The 22350-nt window shown below is 43.4% G+C and overlaps 1 protein-coding gene across 7 annotated transcripts in view; it reads left to right on the forward strand.

The window, feature by feature from the left end:
- PRICKLE1 (prickle planar cell polarity protein 1) overlaps positions 1 to 22221 on the forward strand; it is a 108205-nt gene extending 85984 nt beyond the window's left edge. For all 7 annotated transcript variants that reach the window (XM_069584545.1, XM_069584546.1, XM_069584549.1 and 4 more), the window contains 7 exons: positions 8219 to 8403; positions 10283 to 10396; positions 11160 to 11297; positions 11894 to 12097; positions 13368 to 13554; positions 14447 to 15310; positions 20358 to 22221. In XM_069584545.1, the coding sequence (XP_069440646.1) occupies positions 8269 to 8403; positions 10283 to 10396; positions 11160 to 11297; positions 11894 to 12097; positions 13368 to 13554; positions 14447 to 15310; positions 20358 to 21220 (2505 nt within the window). In that variant the 5' untranslated portion in view covers positions 8219 to 8268 and the 3' untranslated portion in view covers positions 21221 to 22221. The remainder of the gene's footprint in view (positions 1 to 8218; positions 8404 to 10282; positions 10397 to 11159; positions 11298 to 11893; positions 12098 to 13367; positions 13555 to 14446; positions 15311 to 20357) is intronic.
- Positions 22222 to 22350: the final 129 nt, after the last annotated feature.

The following is a 22350-nucleotide window of genomic DNA, read 5'->3' on the forward strand; positions in this document are numbered from 1 at the left end:
TGAAGGTTTACCTGGAAAATACAGAAAAGGCCAAAGGGCACATGGCCTACTGTCACTAATTGCTGGTATGAAGTCCTTTTAGTCAAGGAATGTTTCATAAGCAATATCTTCGGATACCTTCATTGTTTTTACTTTAGTTATTGTGATTCATTTCAGAATAAGTACAATTGGGTTGGGCCCTGCTGGCCAGGACTTTCTTATTGTCTTTAGCAGACAATAGGCTTGAGTGCTCTTTATGCGAAAATTTAAAAGAGATTATAGTTTAGTGATGTTTGCTATGAAATTCAAATCTTGATTGTAATAGTTTTGAGACCTTGGCTTTTGTAGATCTCTGAGGTTTTTTTTGTTTTTTTTTTTTTAAGCTAAGGACACCATAAAACTGGGGTATATATATATATATATCCGTGTGTGTGCGCACACGCATGAGCGTGCTTGGATATGTGTGTGTGTGTTGTAAAGAATGGAAGTGTTACAGGATTCCCTACTACCAAATGAGTGTGTAGTTAAATTTAACTCACCTGCATATTTAGCCTCGCTGAATTAGAGCAGATCTTGAGTGGGTGTGTGTGACCCGAATCTTCTATGTACAAAGGCCTTGTTAACAAGCAGTTTAACAAAGAAGTTGTTAAGCAGCTTGTGGCCTACAGGATGACACTTAGCAGCAGGGGACACTTAGGGAATGTTAGCCCAACTGACTTCACAAATCAGTATCTGTTCTGGTTTCTGGTGATCAAAGGACTTCTAACTTTCCTGGGCATGTCCACACCAGAAATAACTTTTTCCTAAGGATCCTGCAATGCGGCAGATAGTCTTCTCCTAGGAACTAAAGTGGAATTTCATTAGGAAAAGTATTTGTAATTAAGGGTATGACCTTAGACTTCATTAGTCAATGGCCGGCACTGAAAATTATTCTGTTTTCTATTTGCATGATTTTGATTTGATTCGGTGATTTGGTCCAAGAAAATGATGAATAATAGGAACCATACCAGCACTGATGTACAGTTACAACCTCAATGTGAATCTGATTGAACTCATTCATCTCAGTGCTCTCAAATCCTCACTCCCTGCTGACTTGCCTAGACAGTATTTCCATATTGGTGCATTGTTTTTCAACCACCTAGGACTCAGAACCCTCTTTGACCCAGTTTTCCTCTTTCTTACTGGTTCCTTTTACTTTCTCTTTGCAAGCTCCTACCTTTAGGCTCTCTTGATGACAGTGGGCTATTAGGCCCCTCCCAGGTTCCTTTTCTCTTTTCTGACCATCACTGTCATATTAATTGTAAGGCCAAGAAGGGAAACTTCCTGCTCATCTGCCTTTTGTCCTTTTCCTTGGCTATAGGGTTCAGTCCAAAGTCTTCTGCTGGAGATGTGCAATTATTCATTGGTACCCTTGTCATCTAGGAAGAATGTGTCTTTCAGCAAAACATTGACCATTTGCTGCCTCTAGACTTTCATATACTACGTTGATTTGTTCAGATTTTCAGGGAAAAATAGTAAAGGCTCACTTATGTATATGTCAAGGTCAATCAAAATAATAATCCTTAACTATCCTGGATGCAGCATACAGCTCAGTAGAAAATAAATGATCTCCAAGTGGCCAAAATAGCATAGCAAAATAATGAGACTGTTTTTTAGTTTGAATAACACCTTCACATACTGTACGTTATCTTAAACAGTGATTGCTGTGCTTATGGGAGGAACACTTAAGCCCTTGTCCATATAATAATGGACAGCATAATAACAATAATAGTAATTGACAGCGTAATTATTCTATATACTTGTAGACAAACTTTTCAAATTGTGATTGCCTAATTTATAGAATATTGAAAGCAAAAAATGAAAGTCATGTGTCTGGAGCCATGCAGTTCTGGACATCAGCTCTGCGTTGTGAGATAGTCCTCAGCTCCTCGTTGAGGATGGTTCCCAGGCTGTTCCCAGCTGGATGGCTGACTTAGAGCTCCTTTTGTTTAAACTCCTAAAGCCAGTGTTCTTTACACTGTTCATCTTCTCGAAATGAAAACAAATGATCAGCCAAAGGCTAAATCATGTGCAGTTTACATACATCACCACTATTAAAGAAAGCAAGGAAATTCGAAATGAAATTTGAAAACATTCTTATCACAGCAGGTACTTAAAAAAAAAAGTTCTAGCTTTTAATGGAATGAATGTCAGTTGCCTTGTTTTTTGATGTTTCTCAGAACGATTCAATAATGGTCCTTAAATATAAGGATGAGTGAATGAGTGGAGTAAGTGAATCTGGAAAATAAATTTCATAAAGGACTCCTCCTTAAATGATTGAATTTGGGGAACAAGTGCCAGCTCACAGCCTCATCGCCCCATTGGGGGCGCCCGATTACTGCTCTGTGTAAGACACCTGGAAAGATCCTGCCATGCTCCATAGACCGTTTACACATGCAGTGTGTGTGTGTGTGTGTGTGTGTGTGTGTGTCTCTGTCTTAGTGTCTGTCTGCCAGAGATTTTATGTAGGGATTAGTTACTCCAACCTCACTCCAAGGGAGCTAGGAATGGTGGCCAATAATTTTATCAATACTGTTTGCCCTTCAGGAGGCTGGAGTGTCCTGAACTCAAAGAGAAGATGAAACTCCCTTGTCAGCATCCAGTCTCCGTTACTAGCGCATTCTTATTTTGGATGTCACCGGTCAGCTTCCAGATGTATGTAATCAGAGTGAAAGCGACAGTACCAATTGGTACATGTCATTGATAACTTTAATTCTTTATGTTTATTTAACTATTTTATTCTTTAAAACTGTCACATCCTTAGGCCGTCTTTGGAAGGGAAATAGTTGCTGTTTGAGAGAACCAGGCCCCACAATAGCCGGAGGACTTCCGGGCGGAGCTTGCTGAATGCCCAGGGCAACAAGTTGCCTTCCCTGCGCTCTGCTCCTGTCCCGGGGTCAGGTGTTCTTTTGACAAGTATATGATGATTGAGAAGTCATACCTCTGTGAGCTGTTTGTCTCTGAATCTTTTCAAATGGTGAGAAGTAGCTATTTAACTATCTTGAAGGAAGAAGGAAAAAAAAGGACAAAGCAGGGGAAATGGGATTCTTCCACTTGAGGATCCTCATGTTTCTAGGAATAAGCATCTCGTCTCTTCTTACCCAGCCTTAGGCCTCTTTGACCTGTTATTAGCTTTAAGATGTTGCTTCCCCTACACATTTCCTTCATGGTCAGACTCAAACTGTTTTACTTCTTTTCTCTGCCTTATCAGACTTGTTTACATCCAGAATCATAAAGACAGTGGAGAGGTAGGGCCACTACCGGTTCATTTCTTTAACAGGGGCAAACCTTGTGCAGAATTGGTTAATGCATGATTGCTGTTCACTTGTGATTGAGTTCATTCCATTTATTGCAGCATTTCAAGACCAGGACAAGAAACCTGCCTCAGAATAAGCACAGAATACTGATGATTTGAGCTATTCTGGCTTTTTATTCAATTTATTTCTGGCATCTAACATGGTGTCTTGCACATAGTTTTATTTTTTTTAAATAAACTTTAAGATACCATGTTTAATTGTGGTTAAGTAAGAGAATGTAAAAAATACTTTCAAATGGTTCCCACAAAAGCGTTGTGTGTATGTATGTGGAGGAGGAGGAGAAGGCAGATGAAGCATAATGTAAACAATTGATGAGTCTGGGTAAAAGGCTGCCTAAGTTTGTTCCTTACTCTTCTTACAACTTTTCTGAAGTTTGAAATTACATCAAAATAAAAATTTACAAAAGTAAATAATATACAAAATAAATATGAGACACAGGACAGGGCCAGCCTTGTCTGTGTAACTGTGGTTCTGCCAAAAAAAATGTTTCACTTTATATCAAACCCCAAAATTCAGTTTTTAAAAAATATTTATTTATTCATTTCCTTGGCTGTGTCCAGTCTTAGTTGCCAGGTCTGGTGCAGCTCAGCATGTGGGATCTTAGTTCCCCTACCAGGGATCGAACCTACATCCCCTTCATTGGAAGGTGGGTTCTGAACTACTTAACCACCAGGGAAGTCCTATTTCAATTATTATTCAACTTACTTGCAGACTTAATTTGTTGATCCTGTTTCACATGATCAATCTTAAGAGACAATACCTGGAAATAGAATGAATAGGATTTTCCTATTAGATCTAATTCAGCGATGGTTTCACGTTTGGCCTAAAAGATATTTAATAGTATTTTGGTGAAAAGTAAATGCAGCCACATGAAGATGTCATCAGGAAGACCCTTTCTCATCACCCAGAGCATAAGCAATGGCTGGGCTTCCCTCTTTTCTCTGGTGCTACAAAGTAAAGACCATGTAGTAATGTAAATGTCTGCATGAGGGATATTTATGAGATCACATTTCTGTGATTTTTGTTATTTTATATATTCTTATATGTATAAGAACCGTCCTCAGCAGTCAATTTCTTGCATATGATGTAGTCTGAGACAGTGATATACTTAACAGTATACTTTCTGGGTCTGCTGACAAGCACAGGTAATTTATAAAAGAAAAATCTGACTTAAAGTTGTTGTGCTGTCAAGTAGAGAGAAAGTAGCTATGGCAATGCAGCATCTCTACCACTGCCTGGTAAGTAGGAGGTCACTGTGACTAGGTTGTACTTTTTTAATATTTGTTTTTGGACAGCTCTTAGAACTTACTAGTACATGTAATGTTTTGTCATTTTAAGTAATTATCCTCTGATATAAAGGAAAAAGACATTCTCCAAACTAAAAGCTCTGAAGCAACAGTTCATGAGGCCGTTGAATTTTTGTGATCCTTTTGACTATATGAAAGTCTCCTTGAAACGCCTTCTCTGGGGGAGGTGGGTGGGCCCGGTCTGGTGTGTCATCAGGCATGTCTGCGCTCCAGCAGTCTGACTATTTCACAAACGAAGAAGTTCCACCCAGGAGGAGCGTGGGGTTGCAGGGGTTTAAGGTCACGTATGAACCATGTTCTGAGGCAGCTGCCCTTGGACAGGTGACCCGGGACCGATCGCTCCGAGACTCAGTTTCCTCCTCAGTTTTCAGCAGATACGCCCTCGTGGGGTTGTCTGATGTGGTGATTCGATGTCGCATCACTGAGCATGCCAAGCTGGGCACAGAGGAGTGAGTGAGCTGTCAGAGTGCCAACAAAGGCCGCTGAAAGCCGCACCCGTATCACCCCTGTTTCTTCAGCTCGTCGCTTCGCCGGGAGTGCTGCAGGACAGTTTGCAGCACAGTTTGAGGCGAGGCTGGTGCGGCTGTGGGAGTGGCCGGCCGGAGACGCGGCCGGCACACCCAGGTGATTGGGAGCACGGGGCCCATGGCATCCAGTGCTGATTGCTTAGTGTAGTCATTCACTGTGCAGTTGCCACCAAAGGCTGGTCCAGAAATGTAGCCATAAGAGTAATTCAATTCTTTAGCAATCTGCATTTTTGTGCTAGCATGGAAAATTCATTTGTCTTAATTTGTGGTGTTTTCTCTTGTTTTAAAATACAGTGACCTTTGAGTTTTAGGTTCTGCTTAATATTTATGTTCTTGGTAAGTCTGTGCAGAGCAGGTACCTTCAAGTCTCACTTTTTCGCCATATTTGGCAAAGGACAGATGTGCATATTACATGATTTGGGTTCAATAGCATTGAAGGCACCCTTTCTCCTGGTGGGGGTGTTTTGAGTTATGAATTAAATTCTTAACCTCCTTTTCTCACTTTGATATGCAGGTTTTTTTTTTTTTTTTTTTTCAAAACAAAAGGGAAAGAGTAGATCCAAGAAGTGCTCTGACTTTAATTAACACATCCTTTTTTATTGAATGGTAAGAGGACTGTGTCGATGTTTAGAAAGCCTCCCCTCTGGCGGATTCATGTTGATGTATGGCAAAACCAATACAGTATTGTAAAGTAAAAAATAAAATGTTGATATTGATTAAAAGAAAAAGCCTCCCCTCAGTTGAGATATGAGCAAAGTGCACCTGTGTGAAATGATGACTTGTGTAAAAGGTCAGTCCCCCCCAGTGGTGGGGCAGGAAATGAGGTCAGCTTTACTTTTTGTTCAGGGTGAATGAAAGTTAAGTTTATTAGTTGGAATACTATCTTCTGTGTGGCATTGCTCCTTTTTCTAATAAAGATTGTAGCTTTTGGATGTTTGGCCCCCCCCCTTAGAATTTTAATGTTTTAGTGTCCTTTGATTCATCAAAGCAAAGTCATAAGTTTTCATATTCATGGGATTTAATAGGTAACATGTTCTAACACTTGTAAGTATTTAGCGTTGCACTGAGAGTGTCACTGACAAATGAATATCAGCTGACAGTGTTTATGCTCCACTGTCTTTCCTACCTGTTGAAGCCAATGAGAGGATTAGTTAAAGCAGAAGAATTTTCGGAAGTCTGATGTGTTAGACATGCTGCAGTGTGACCAGACTCTGGCTTTTAGCTGTGTGACCTCGGGCAAGTCGTTTCACTTCCCTGAGCCTTGTTTTCTTTAAAATTGGGTCACACTAGACAGCATATTAAAAAGCAGAGATGATTACCTTGCCAACAAAAGTCCATCTAGTCAAAGCTGTGGTTTTTCCGGTAGTCATGTATGGATGTGAGAGTTGGACTATAAAGAAAGCTGGGTGCTGAAGAATTGATGCTTTTTAACTGTGGTGTTAGAGAAGATTCTCGAGAGTCCCTTGGACTGCAAGGAGATCAAACCAGTCCATCCTACAGGAAATCAGTCCTAAATATTCATTGAAAAGACTGATGCTGAAGCTGAAACTCCAATACTTTGGCTACCTGATGCAAAGAACTGACTCATTGGAAAAGACCCTGATGCTGGGAAAGATTGAAGGCAGGAGGAGAAGGGGGTCAACAGAGGTGGTTGGATGGCATCACTGACTATCGAGTCATTGGGACATGAGTTTGAGCAAGCTCTGGGAGTTGGTGATGGACAGGGAACCCTGGCATGCTGCAGTCCATGGGGTCGAAAAGAATCAGACACAACTGAGCAACTGAACTGAATTATCTGTGAATTTCTTTCTTTTTTTTGTTGAAGGGAAGTAGAAAAAGCTGCATCTGATCCTGAAAGTCTTCTATCTTTTTTTTTGTCTTAGTGGCTGGGAACAGGGGATGACTTTTAAGAACCAGAAGTAACTCAGAAGGAAAATGCATGGTGATAACAAAGTTCTTAGGCTGTAGGTCAGGACTGTTGTCAACACTTATAGGCCTTCATCTGAGGAGACTTTTCAGAGCTGGGTTTATAGCTCATGTGTCCAGCAGCAGGGTGAGAGCATGTCACACACAGTAGGTGTGTGGTGGTGTGGTAGTTTACTCACTAAGTTATGTCCCACTCTTTTGCAATTCCGTGGGCAGTAGCCCACCAGGTTCCTCTGTTCATAGAATTTTCCAGGCAGGAATACTAGAGTGGGTTGCCATTTCTTTCTCTAGGGGATCTTCCTGACCCAGGGATTTAGTCCTGCATTGCCAGGCAGATTCTTTACCAACTGAACCACCAGGTACTGGAGAGCTTTTCACTGAAAGTCTGCCATTAACACAGTTCAATGCTAATAGTCACCGCTCTAGATTTTATTTTAACCTAGTGCTCAGATTCAGTGACTTTCTTATGAAGGAACTCATTAATGAATGTCTGGCTGACTGTAGCCCATGGATATAAAGGCTTGTGAATTTAATGCGCTGTGTAAGGATTTAACTGTGCTGTTTCTTCTCCCTGAGTAAACGAAGTTCAGTGCCTCTCAGACTTTATTGGAAACCTGAAACCTAAGCAGTGTGGCCCAGCTGATCCACTCTGTACTGGCAGGCAGCATGCCTCCGCTGGGAAGATGGGTCAGGAGCTGCTGGGAACCAAATGGGGTGACTGGAGCAATCCTTTCACAGCACATAGGAGTGGACAAGGCACTGGGCTCGAACCCAGCTTCTTCCTACAACTCCTGGGGCTCCGCAGGGATTCCTCTGTGGGAAGTTAGCAAAGCAATTTTCTTGAGAACTTTTTAAATAAAGTGTGTAGAGAAGTACCTTTTAAAGGCATCTGGAGATAAACTCATTTGGGTGGCATTTTCTCAAATGCTGAGCTGCTAACAGGCCTCTTTCCGCATCATGCAGCCCTAGTTTTTAAGGTCTGGGGGCCTGGGGGAGGTGACACTGGTCATTCGGTCCCTTTCTCTGGGCCCCGATGTGTGTACATACGTGTTCAATAAAAGCTCTCGGAGGGTAACACTCATGACACAGTTGCATGTCTTTGGTTGTCTTATGTTCCTCACAGCAGCCACGGTCTGATGTCCTGTGACTGAGAAGCCAGCTGTTGACTCTGTTATGATGCCTTTGGAGATGGAGCCCAAAATGAGCAAACTTGCCTTTGGATGCCAGCGGAGCTCCACGTCGGATGATGACTCGGGCTGCGCGCTGGAGGAGTACGCCTGGGTGCCCCCAGGCCTCAGACCTGAGCAGGTTGGGAGCCACATCGTCCACTTTTCTGGTTTTCGGTGTGATTTGAGGTCTTCGGTGTTCTGTTTTTCAGTGATCAGGCATCACTGCCTCAGTGACATGCTGTGTCCTCGGGCCTTACTCTTTTTCTGATGGTTTTGCTTTTTTAAGTCACAGTTTCCCAATGAAAGTCTCCAATCCCTTTCATACTCTTGGGTCCAGAAGGATGCTATTTTTGCCCTGGTGAGTGAAACCCAGAGTGCTGCCTTTGCCTTTGTTTTGAGGATTTCTGACTTAGGTGTCCCGTTGGAGAGAGTGGGAGGAACTTACTAACCTTTTGAAAAACTTCAAAACAACAAAAAAGTAATAAAAGGAAAGGGGAAAGTTTCTCTGGCAGTTCTCTGCAGTGCCTGGGCTTTGGAAGAGAGGAGAAAGAGCTGTGAGACTATTTCAGCGTCACTGCTTAAATAGACCTCTGATAACCTTGCACAGGAAAGATTTCGTCACCACACCATGTGAATTGGAAAAAAAATTAAAGAGCTAATTTTGTGCTTTGTTGTATTGTTATTTTAAGGAAGATGAGACCATTGTGTGTCCCTGTTTTTATCTTCCCAATATCCCTATAATGATGAACTTGTTAAAAAATTGCTGGTGATGGACACAAGGGCCAAGGTAGTTTGAAACAAGGGGAGGTAGTTGGGCTCCTGAGTTATTGTTGTGTTTCCCACTTGGTGGGCAGCCCCTTGGGAAGAGGGGTTTCCGATTCATCCTGGGCCTCCCACAGTGCCTGGTGCACACATAGTTGGTGTTTAGCGTTTACAACCATACAAGCTCTGGTGGCTGATACACTGGGATATGGGCGAGAGCTGGGCTCCATGTAGGAAGGCAGTGTTTCTACCGACCTTTAAGAGAAAACCCTTCCTGCAGCTTCGGTGAGTAGGTTTGTGAGATCTTGAAATATTGAAGCAGTTCAGTTCAGTTCAGTCGCTCAGTCGTGTCCGACTCTTTGCGACCCCATGAATCGCAGCACACCAGGCCTCTCTGTCCATCACCAACTCCCGGAGTTCACTCAGACTCACATCCATCGAGTCAGTGATGCCATCCAGCCATCTCATCCTCTGTCGTCCCCTTCTCCTCCTGCCCCGGTCCCTCCCAGCATCAGAGTCTTTTCCAATGAGTCAACTCAAATTCCTTAGTTTCCTCATTGAATCATTTTCATTCCTCCTCAGCACTGCAGCAGCCTTTGCAGCATTCATTAAAGGGTTTCCTTTAGCTACAACAGAAAGACAAAAAAAAAATTCAAACAAAAATTGAGTTCTTTCAAAATGAACTAAGTATAGCTCATTATAGTTTCCCTCCAGTTTTCTGGGGAAATTGACTCCAAGTATTTAGAAAACAGCACCCCTGGAAGCAAAGAAAGCTGAAGCTTGAGAGAACCTGATAAGGGAGAGTTTACAAAGTTTCACAGAACAGCTTTTGTCTTTGCAACGTGAAATTCCGAGAGCAAATCCAGTGTGTTTGTGTAGTGGCTGGATTGTGGACAGTGTCACACAGCCTGTGTGGTCACTTCCAGTGTTCACTCAGCACTCTCTTCGCTGCCCCTAGGGAGATCACTCAGGAATGGTAGCATTAAATGTGCATATTTTATGGGGCGTAATTTATAATGCCCCTGATTGTTACTACAAATTACATTCCTGAAGAGCCCTTTAGCAGCTGGGTGCTAGCTAACTGGGGGTTTGCACGTCTTGCTGGCCTGGCTCAGCTGGTCTTCTCATTAGCGGCCAGCAGCCACATCCTGCCAGAGGCTGGAGCCCTACCTAAAGGGCAGGGTAACTTCTCGGGATGGACTGAGCTGAAGTGTTCGCTTCCTGTGAGTTGACGTCCTTCTCCCTCTCTCCCTCAGATCCAGCTCTATTTTGCTTGCTTACCAGAGGAAAAGGTTCCTTATGTTAATAGCCCTGGAGAGAAGCACCGAATTAAACAGCTTTTGTACCAGTTGCCACCACATGATAATGAGGTAAAATAACAGGAAGAAGGCTAATTAGGAAAAAAAAAAAATCCACCCTCAGCGTTGTGATGCCTCCCATAAACTTCAGACTCTTTTGCCTTTCTTCAGATAAAATTGGGCTGGAGAATACCACTCTCCATTCTTTAAGAAAGAAAAGGGTGTCAGTGCAATAAACTTAACACAAGTTGGTTTTTTATAGTGTTTGCAGCCACCCACCAGTTATCAGGAACCTACAGATTCCTGCAATTTCTCCACCCCTTCACCCAGCCAGAGCTTTATGGAGCTTTGGGCCTGCAGTGGGTTTGAGTGCCTGTAGAATGTGTAATGAAGGTGGCAGTTAACCAGTTTAAACCTTTTGAAGAAAGGTTGATGCCTTAGGTTTTTTTTAGCATCTCTGCTGATAAAAGTTTAAATTAAACTTTTCATCCTTTTTTTAAAAAACAAATAAAGGACTTCTGCAGCAGTCCAGTGGTTAAGACCCATGCTTCCAATGCAAGGGGTGTGGGTTCAGTCCCTGGTTGAGGAACTAAGATCCCACGTGCTGCATGGTGTGGCCAAAAAAAAAAAAAAAATTCATTGCATTTCACTTTTGCTAGAGAAGCTGCAAGATTTGGTGGTGTTTTAAAGGTGTGGCGTCATTTTTAAACTAGGGATTCATGAGGGCAGACCAGCTACACTTGCTGTTTTGTTTCCTGAAATTCAATTCTGGAAATAAAGAATTGGTGAGGGAGGCTGTGTACATCAGAGGGTGCTTCTGTTTCCTTCTGTGAAGGTGCGGTACTGCCAGACTTTGAGTGAGGAGGAGAAAAAAGAACTGCAAGTGTTCAGTGCTCAGCGGAAGAAGGAAGCACTAGGAAGAGGAACAATTAAACTTCTGTCCAGAGCAGTAATGCACGCCGTGTGCGAGCAGGTAGCGACTTCTGGATGGATGGGTGGTGATGTCTTGGGTCAGCTGAGGGGGAGGTGGGAGGGAGCAGATGGCCAGGCCAGCGCCGAGGTGAGCCCTGAAAACCTCCAAAACCTATGAGAAAGAAAAGCAACGTAGCTTTATATTAAATGGGGATTCATGTTTGTAAGTGGCCACACTGCTGTGTGTATGGGGGAGGCAGCCCCTTAAGTAAACATGGGGTGAAATCCTAAGGTCTTGGCATGGAGGGCGGGGCTGGGGTGTGCCTTGTGTTCAGAAACACAGGGACATAATATAGTCGTTCAGGGCCTTACTGGGCATTCTCAGAGCAAGAATATATCCAACAGGAAGCCACCCCTGGAAAACCACTGCGAGTGTTCTCAGTGAGCAGTCCAGCGTGGTAGGTAGTAAAGCCAAGGAGTGTTCACTCCAGTGGAGAATGACAGACAGTTCCGTGGTGAAGAGCTGTTTAACCACTAGCAGGAGGGAACAGAAATTAAAGTTTCCCTGAGAGATTTGGGATTGAGTGTTAAGTGGAAAAGGCAGAGACTGCAGCATTGAAGAAGCATCGTTTTAAATCGAAATCCTTTTGTTTTTAGTGTGGGTTGAAGATAAATGGAGGTGAGATCGCAGTGTTTGCCTCTCGAGCGGGCCCAGGAGTGTGCTGGCACCCATCCTGTTTTGTCTGCTTCACGTGCAGTGAGCTGCTGGTCGACCTCATCTATTTTTATCAGGATGGAAAAATTCACTGTGGCCGGCACCATGCTGAGCTGCTCAAACCCCGGTGTTCAGCATGTGACGAGGTAAAAAAGTTCATCCCTTAACACTGGGAAAAATAAGCTTCTGGTCAGCCAATATTCCACTGTTCACACCTCAGCCAAATAGAAGTCTCTGCTGCGTGTGCTGTGTGTATATAGTTTTAAGATAACCCTGTACAGTGGTATCATGGAATCATATGTGGCTGATGAAGAGAAGGCAGCAGGTGTCTTTGTCCACTGACGAGGATGTCCTTGATGGATTGTGAGGAGAAAGCAAGTTGCAAGAAGAGTGTGTAACGATTGATCTTAATTTTGTTAAAGGGGGGAAGAACAAGACTGTATACAGATTTGTAAACACTCAGAAACACTGTGTAAAGACATACACTGAGTTCACAGTAGTTAACCCTTGGAGCATGTGTGGGAAGGGCTGGTGGTGTAGACTGAAGTTTTTCTACCTTAGGATTTTTATTTTTAAGTAATTTTAGATTTACAGAAGAGTTGCAAAAATATCATGGAGAGTCCCTGTATACCCTTCTCCTAGCTTGTTAATTATCATATGTAATCATGGTATATGCATCAAAACTAAGAAATGTAACATTTATAATATTTTAACTAAATCACAGACTTTATTTAGGTTTCCTCAGTTTTTCTACTCATGTCTGTGTTTTATTCTGACACCCCATCCAAGGAACCTCATTGCATTTATTTGTTATATCTCCCTGGTCTGCTTCAATCAGTAACAGTAAACTTCTCATTTTTACTTTTGTATATTTAAGTTTCTTCTATGATGTGCTATTTGAGAAGTTTTTGATACCAAAAATATGGAAAAATCAAGAAGTCCATAATCTGGAGATGGCCACCAGGTCCAAGGAAGCATTATCTACATAAATGCTGTTCACTTGTCCAGCACCCAGACTGTAACTGGTGGCTCACAGCCACTTTAGTGAGGTTTTTTTTTTTTTTTCCTATTGAAAGGTGCACAAGACACTAAATTATTTCAGTGTTAATGTGTTCTTTGCCAGATTATGCCTGCAAAGTGTGATTGGGGAGCAAAAATACGGCCAAGTGTATTACCTCCAATGCAGAATTCTGGTTTTTCTTTTAAAGTGCAAGCATGCGCTTAGTTTCTGCTTTCCAGTGTTTTCGATTTCTGTCCTTGTTCTGGAGCTGCATCAAGTCACATGTAAGCTTGAGGCTGTAAGAAACAAGAGATCTAGTGCCTGTCAGTTGCCCAGAAAACATAGAGATAGCTTGGCCTTTAAAATCATTCAAAATGAATTTCTTTCATCCTGTGGTTTCTTGTTTCTCGTTAAAGATAATTTTTGCTGATGAGTGCACAGAAGCTGAGGGTCGGCATTGGCACATGAAACACTTCTGCTGCCTGGAGTGCGAGACGGTCCTGGGGGGACAGAGGTACATCATGAAGGACGGCCGCCCATTCTGCTGCGGCTGCTTCGAGTCCCTGTATGCAGAGTACTGCGAGGCGTGCGGGGAGCATATCGGTGCGTCCGTGGCCCGGCCTGCGGCTGTTGTTACTCATCCATCACTCTGTCTCTGATCAGCCACTGTTTCTTTCTTTCTGTTTTTGATGGAGGTGCAGTTTATGTACAGTGAAATCGGAAAGACTTAAGTGTTTCGGTTTGATGAATTTTGATAAATGGGTGTAGACTGGATTTCTGTCTCTCCTGGCAATTGTGATCTGTTAAGTCCTCATGAACATGAGCCTCCAATACCTAGCCACTGCTCCTGGAGATACAGTGAGTTAGTTCCTATGAGCCTCTGGTTTGAACCATTGTCATAAACCAATCAAACAGGTAATCTTGTTTCCTGTGTATTTTGGTTTAAAGACACCTTATTTAATATATGTTGTTGATTCATTAAATCGAACTCATAGTCAACAGCCCTGTACCACCTGCTTAGACAAAGCTCATCTGACCTGTGGATTGCCTCTGTGAGGCACATCACAGCCTTCTGTGCTGAGCCACACTAGACAACACTTCAGCTCTGTGCTGGGGCCATTTTAAACAAGATCACTAAGAGAAAGTACGAACGTGGGAAAGAAGACGGGCCTGTGTGAGGTGTGAGCGCTGACACGAGAGGCAGCGCCCGTCCCCAGCTGGGAGGCAGCAGCGTCACTTGACTCAGAGTTGCTGCCACTTTGCATGTGTCTGCAAGTGACCTTGGAGACTCTGCAAGGATTTTGGAACTAAAAACACATCTAGCACATAGACCAGTTTATAAATGAGAACTAACTACACCTGTGTAAGTCCCAGCTCTGCCAAGATCCAGGACAGCCTCGTCACCCTCAAAGGTTCCCTCATGCCCGCAGTCTCTTTTCTTCTTCCTGTGTCAGGGCGGAACCATAACTTGTGGTTCTTTCCTTTCTTGAAACAGGTGTGGACCACGCGCAGATGACCTATGATGGGCAGCACTGGCACGCCACAGAGGCCTGCTTTTCCTGTGCCCAGTGCAAAACCTCTCTGTTGGGATGCCCTTTCCTCCCCAAACAAGGCCAGATTTATTGCTCGAAGACATGCAGCCTTGGTGAAGACGTGCATGCCTCCGATTCCTCCGACTCTGCATTCCAGTCAGCTCGATCAAGAGACTCCAGAAGAAGTGTCCGGATGGGCAAGAGCAGCCGGTCAGCAGATCAGTGTCGTCAGTCCCTCCTTTTGTCCCCTGCTCTGAACTATAAGTTTCCTGGCCTGTCAGGCAATGCTGACGACACCCTATCTCGGAAGCTGGACGATCTGAGCCTTTCCAGGCAAGGAGCAGGTTTCGTCAATGAAGAATTCTGGAAAGGCAGAGTAGAGCATGAAACCCCAGAAGACCCTGAGGAATGGGCCGAGCATGAAGATTACATGACACAGCTCCTCCTCAAGTTTGGTGATAAAAGTCTCTTCCAGCAGCAGCCCAGTGAGATGGACATTCGAGCCAGTGAGCACTGGATAGCTGATAACATGGTTAAAAACAAGACCGAGTTGAAGCAAAACAGCCAGAGCCTTGCAAGCAAAAAATACCAATCTGATATGTATTGGGCACAGTCACAAGATGGACTAGGGGATTCTGCTTATGGCAGCCACCCAGGCCCCGCGAGCAGTCGAAGACTCCAGGAACTGGATCTGGACCATGGGGCTTCAGGATACAATCATGATCAAACACAGTGGTATGGAGACTCCCTGGAGTGTTTGTCAGACCTGAAACCAGAGCAAAGTGTTCGGGATTCTATGGATTCTTTGGCTTTGTCTAATATCACAGGTATGTGACCTAGGGATCATGGGGTATTGGAAAAGGAGCCACTAAAAGTTTATGCCGAAAGTTACAGTTCAGCAACCAGTAGGGGCTATGTTTTTTAAAACCATAGACCATGGGAAGGAAGGCGTTTCAGTTAAATGCTAAACACTGTGGCAAAACAACAGTGTATTAAACAACAGAGACACCACTTTGCTGACAAAAGTCTGTAGAGTCAAAGCTATGATTTTTCCAGTAGTCATGTATGGATGTGAGAGCTGGATCATAGAGAAGGCTGAGCACCGAAGAACTGATACTTTCAAATTGTGGTATTGGAAAAGACTCTTGAGAGTCCCTTGGACAGCAAGGAAATCAAACCAGTCAATCCTAAAGGAAATCAATCCTGAATATTCATTGGCAGGATTAATGCTGAAGCTGAAGCTCCATACTTTGGTTATCTGATGCGAAGAGCTGACTGGTTGGAAAAGACCCTTATGCTGGGGAAGATTAAAGGCAGGAGGAGAAGGGGGCAGCAGAGGATGAGATAGTCAAATGGCATCATCGACTCAACAGATATGAGTTTGAGCAAGCTCCAGAAGACGGTGACAGACAGGGAAGCCTGGCATGCTGCAGTCTGTGGGGTCACAGAATTGGACACAATTTAGCAACTAAACAGAACAGATAGCAAAGCAAACACTCACATACGTGTATGTGTACATATAAATTTTCAGTACAGTCACTGGGGACAGGTATTGTTACCCCTGTTTTGAAGAGAAGAGATGAATTTATTGGGATGATGGAGTCTACATCTGTATTTGAAAGGTATTGGACTCTTTGGATCATTCTGTATGAATTAAAGATATTAAAATCAATATGCATACTCCATAAGCACAGAACATTTTTTTTCCCCTGAATTGCCCTGTGGCAATAGACAGCTCAAAATTAGCTAAGTTTTTTTTTTAACCCAGATTATAAAATAATTTCACTTTAATATTTTCAAAACACTTTTGTGTCAGTTATCTACATTTCATCCTTACGATGACCCTGAGAGAGTAGATATTACTGCATTTTACAAATGTGGAGAGTTGAATTACCAAGAGACTAGGGAATTCCCTGGCATTCCAGTGGTTAGGGCTCAGAGCTTTCATTTCCATGTTCAGTTCAGTTCAGTCGCTCAGTCGTCTCCAACTCTTTGCGACCCCATGAATCACAGCACACCAGGCCTCCCTGTCCATCACCAACTCCCGGAGTTCACTCAGACACACATCCATCGAGTCCGTGATGCCATCCAGTCATCTCATCCTTGGTTGTCCCCTTCTCCTCCTGCCCCCAACCCCTCCCAGTATCAGAGTCTTTTCCAGTGAGTCAACTCTTCGCATGAGGTGGCCAAAGTACTGGAGTTTCAGCTTTAGCATCATTCCTTCCAAAGAAATCCCAGGGCTGATCTCCTTCAGAATGGACTGGTTGGATCTCCTTGCACTCCAAGGGACTCTCAGGAGTCTTCTCCAACAGCACAGTTCAAAAGCATCAATTCTTCGGCGCTCAGCCTTCTTCACAGTCCAACTCTCACATCCATACATGACCACTGGAAAAACCATAGCCTTGACTAGACGGACCTTAGTCGGCAAAGTAATGTCTCTGCTTTTGAATATGCTATCTAGGTTGGTCATAACTTTTCTTCCAAGGAGTAAGCGTCTTTTAATTTCATGGCTGCAGTCGCCGTCTGCAGTGATTTTGGACCCCAAAAAGATAAAGTCTGACACTGTTTCCCCATCTATTTCCCATGAAGTGATGGGACCGGATGCCATGATCTTCGTTTTCTGAATGTTGAGCTTTAAGCCAACTTTTTCACTCTCCTCTTTGACTTTCATCAAGAGGCTTTTGAGTTCCTCTTCACTTTCTGCCATAAGGGTGGTGTCATCTGCATATCTGAGGTGATTGATATTTCTCCCGGCAATCTTGATTCCAGCTTGTGTTTCTTCCAGTCCAGCGTTTCTCATGATGTACTCTGCATATAAGTTAAATAAGCAGGGTGACAATATACAGCCGTGACATACTCCTTTTCCTATTTGGAACGAGTCTGTTGTTCCATGTCCAGTTCTAACTGTTGCTTCCTGACCTGCATACAGATTTCTCAAGAGGCAGGTTAGGTAGTCTGGTATTCCCATCTCTTTCAGAATTTTCCACAGTTTATTGTCATCCACACAGTCAAAGGCTTTGGCATAGTCAATGAAGCAGAAATAGATGTTTTTCTGGAACTCTCCTGCTTTTTCCATGATCCAGCGGATGTTGGCAATTTGATCTCTGGTTCCTCTGCCTTTTCTAAAACTAGCTTGAACATCAGGGAGTTCACCGTTCACGTATTGCTGAAGCCTGGCTTGGAGAATTTTGAGCATTACTTTACTAGCATGTGGGATGACTGCAATTGTGCGGTAGTTTGAGCATTCTTTGGCATTGCCTTTCTTTGGGATTGGAATGAAAACTGAGCTTTTCCAGTCCTGTGGCCACTGCTGAGTTTTCCAAATTTGCTGGCATATTGAGTGCAGCACTTTCATAGCATCATCTTTCAAGATTTGAAACAGCTCAACTGGAATTCCATCACCTCCACTAGCTTTGTTCGTAGTGATGCTTTCTAAGGCCCACTTGACTTCACATTCCAAGATGTCTGGCTCTAGATTAGTGATCACATCATCATGATTATCTGGGTCGTGAAGATCTTTTTTGTACAGTTCTTCCATGTATTCTTGCCACCTCTTCTTAATATCTTCTGCTTCTGTAAGGTCCATACCATTTCTGTCCTTTATTGAGCCCATCTTTGCATGAAATGTTCCCTTGGTATCTCTAATTTTCTTAAAGAGATCTCTAGTCTTTCCCATTCTGTTGTTTTCCTCTATTTGCAGTGATCACTGAAGAAGGCTTTCTTATCTCTTCTTGCTATTCTTTGAAACTCTGCATTCGGATGCTTATATCTTTCCTTTTCTCCTTTGCTTTTCCCCTCTCTTCTTTTCACAGCTATTTGTAAGGCCTCCCCAGACAGCCATTTTGCTTCTTTGCATTTCTTTTCCATTTCATTTCCGTGACCCAGGTTCAATCCCTAGTTGAGGAACTAAGATCCCGCAAGCCATGTGGCTTGATCAAAAACACAAAAACAGAACACCAAAGAAACCAAGAAGCTAAATGCCCACGTTTATATAAGTATTTAAAGATGAGGTTGATCCTAGAACCCAACCCTCCTGAATATTACATTTGCTGCAAGTTTCTGGGTACTGTTGTTGCTTGGTTAGTTTCATAGTTCAACGAATGACACTAGTCCTTTCATAAAAGTTACGTTACATTATAACATAGGCCAGGAAAGGTCTGAGCAGCTGCCAGGAGGGCCCCAGGCCAGGTGCTGGGCACAGAAGGTTAAGACAGCTACCCTCCTGACTTCAGTTGGGCTTGTCAACATTAAAGCCTATAATTAAGGGGACTCACTGCAGATGGCGACTGCAGCCAGGAAATTAAAAGACGCTTACTCCTTGGAAGAAAAGTTATGACCAACCGAAATAGCATATTCAAAAGCAGAGACATTAGTTTGCCTACTGAGGTCCGTCTAGTCAAGGCTATGGTTTTTCCAGTAGTCATGTATGAAAGTTGGACTGCGAAGAAGGCTGAGCACCGAGGAATTGATGCTTTTGAACTGTGGTGTTGGAGAAGACTCTTGAGAGTCCCTTGGACTGCAAGGAGATCCAACCAGTCCATTCTGAAGGAGATCAGCCCTGGGATTTCTTTGGAAGGAATGATGCTAAAGCTGAAACTCCAGTACTTTGGCCACCTCATGCGAAGAGTTGACTCATTGGGAAAAGACTCTGATGCTGGGAGGGATTGCGGGCAGGAGGAAAGGGGACGACAGAGGATGAGATGGCTGGATGGCATCATTGACTCGACGGATGTGAGTCTGAGTGAACTCTGGGAATTGGTGATGGACAGGGAGGCCTGGCGTGCTGCGATTCATGGGGTCGCAAAGAGTCAGACATGACTGAGTGACTGAACTGAAGGAATGGTGGGTAAGACTAAATACTAAGCACCTCCTGTTTGCTAGGCCATATGATAGGTGTTTCAACATTTAAATATCAAAAATAGACAACATTTGGTATACATCGTTTTATTGCTGACTTTTCTTGACAATGATAAGCTCAAAAACAGGCTTTATTTAGAAATTGGGAAGCTATGTAGCCACCAGTTGACAACAGTTCACAGCATTCCCTGCTGTTGCTTACCGTCAGCTGGGTTATGTCCATTTCGCTTAACCTGCCTGAGCCCTGTTATAACAAGGAGCACAACATCATCAGTTTTGAGCAAAGTTTTAAGATGAAATTAACCTGGAAGTGGAATATTAGTTTATGGGTTGATGGAGCAGAAGATTGGATAAAGGCCTGGGTCAGGGGTTTGGCAAACTTTTTCCATAAAAGGCTAGCTAGGACTTTTGGGACATTATAGTCTTTGTTACAACTACTCAACTCTACATTGTGGAAAAAAACCATAGGCAGCAGAGAAGCAAACAGATATATCTGGCCCAGTGAAACTCTGTCCACACGTAGGCTGTGAGCTGGATCTGGCCCTTGCGCTGTTCGACTACCAGTCCAGGTATAAGAGATGACTAGTCTGGGCATAAGAAGAGGGCCATAATAGTGGCTGTGTGCATGCAAAGGGAAGGACTGCTTTGAGAGAGATTCAGATAAACAGGTGCGTTAATGGGTTGAGAGACAGAAGCTTCTATGTGTCATGTTAATAAATTAATGACAGAACTGTTATGAAGAGATTTTAGTTTGGTTGCTCATCCCATGGGCTGTAACTCATGTTTGGCCCCCAAATGGCTGGGGCCTATGAGATGCTGGGCCACTTGTTTCAATGATAAAATTCATTCCTCTTCTCAGTTAAGTATATATGTCCGTTGGTTTTGCCTAGTGATTGTTCATCAGATAATTAAATTCAAGAGACTTCACTTCAAAATGCTTCTAAAGCTTGTTGGTAATAACTGTCAGAGTGTTAGGATTATTGACGGTCACGTCTTGTCTTGTGGCTTTTCTTTTAGGGGCTTCGGTGGATGGAGAAAGCAAGCCGAGGCCATCGTTGTATTCTCTGCAAAACTTTGAGGAAATAGAGACAGAAGATTGTGAGAAAATGAGCAACATGGGGACTCTGAACTCTTCCATGCTGCACAGGAGCACGGAGTCCTTGAAGAGTCTCAGTTCAGAGTTGTGTCCAGAAAAAGTCCTGCCCGAGGAGAAATCAGTTCACCTGCCAGTGCTCCGAAGGTCCAAGTCTCAGTCCAGGCCACAGCAAGTCAAGTTTTCAGATGATGTCATCGACAAGGGAAGCTACGAGAACATCGAAATTCGGCAGCCGCCCATGAGTGAGAGAACTCGGAGACGGGTGTACCATTTTGAAGAGAGGGGACCCAGGTCACATCACCATCGCCGCAGGAGAAGTAGGAAGTCCCGCTCAGACAATGCCCTGAACCTTGTCACAGAAAGAAAATACTCTCCCAAGGACAGGCTGCGGCTCTACACCCCCGATAACTACGAAAAATTTATCCAGAATAAGAGTGCCCGGGAGATCCAGGCCTACATCCAGAACGCTGACCTCTATGGGCAGTACACCCACGCCACTTCTGACTACGCCCTGCAGAACCCGGGAGGGCCGCGATTTCTAGGCCTCTATGGGGAGGACGACGACTCCTGGTGCTCCTCCTCCACCTCCTCCTCCTCTGACTCAGAAGAAGAAGGGTATTTTCTTGGACAACCAATTCCTCAGCCCCGGCCGCAGAGATACGCCTACTACACAGACGACCTTTCTAGTCCAACTTCTGCATTCCCCACTCCTCAGTTTGGTCAGAGGACAACTAAATCCAAGAAGAAAAAGGGACACAAGGGCAAAAACTGTATTATTTCTTAATGTAGTAGCTGCAGAGATTGTATTTAAACTTAGCCATTAACCATCTTAAATCATATCTTTTTTCTTCCATAGGAAAGTTGCTAAAATAGATTCAAGTGCTTTGCCCATGTAAATGAGACCCCGACTGCTGTTTACAGTGTCAGATTAACCTTTGGAAGGTGTGATTTCTCCACTTACCCTCCTTGGATGGTGCCAGGTAGACATGACCTTTTGTGTCTCTTGGGTGCATCACAATTTGAAACAGCTGCTTTGGTCTCCAAACCTCAAGAGATCTGCAGGAAGCTGTTGAGAGGTGATTGGATGGGGGTGTTGATTTTTTAGACAATGGAGAACTTGAGCCACCTTTGTCAAGCAATAGTGTTTGTCGTTTGTCTGCACCAGGTTGACCAGGTCCTGACAGTCTGTCCAGTTGTGTGGCATGCACGTAGTCATGTGACCCAGCCAACACTGTGCGTCCCATTGTGCAAGGCCACCTCATCCCCTTCCAGCCCTTATTAGCCAGGTAAACATTATATTAGCTCCAGCTACAGATCGAAAAGAACATTGCTATTTATAATGTAGTATTTCATAGACTTAAGTGTATTCCTAATTTAACGGTGCAAATATTAATGTACATACTGTACAGTTCAGATTTTAAAGCTGATATTTTTATATCCCTGAAATGTAAGATGTTTGTTACACTGCAGTGCTAGATTTGTTAGGGAACCAGAAACAGCATTTATGGATGAAATGATTGCTTGTATCTTAGTCAGGGTATATAAGTTTAGACAGTCAAATTTATATTGCCTAGTGATGGAAAGTTCTTTTTTTTTTTTTTCCAATTTTCCAATATTAAAAAGGCTCTGTATGCATGGTGGGGCTATGTAAATACTCTTTAAAACTATGGCCCTATTAATCTTACAAGTGTTATTTATGGGTCAAGCAATGTAAACTGTATAAATGTAAAAACAAACAAAAAAAATCTCCCCACACCTACCCCTGGAATATATGGTTAAAAACAAGGAGAAGCTGTTTGGGTGAATATTTTTTTCCCCTTGGGGATGGCAGGGGCTGCCTTTCCCATTTTCAGCAAGGTAGTGATTATCTCAAGGAAAGAGACCAAAAAACTACAAGGATCTGCTCTCTGTGGC

Source organism: Ovis canadensis, chromosome 3 (genome assembly GCF_042477335.2).
Source record: "Ovis canadensis isolate MfBH-ARS-UI-01 breed Bighorn chromosome 3, ARS-UI_OviCan_v2, whole genome shotgun sequence".
Taxonomy (NCBI): domain Eukaryota; kingdom Metazoa; phylum Chordata; class Mammalia; order Artiodactyla; family Bovidae; genus Ovis; species Ovis canadensis.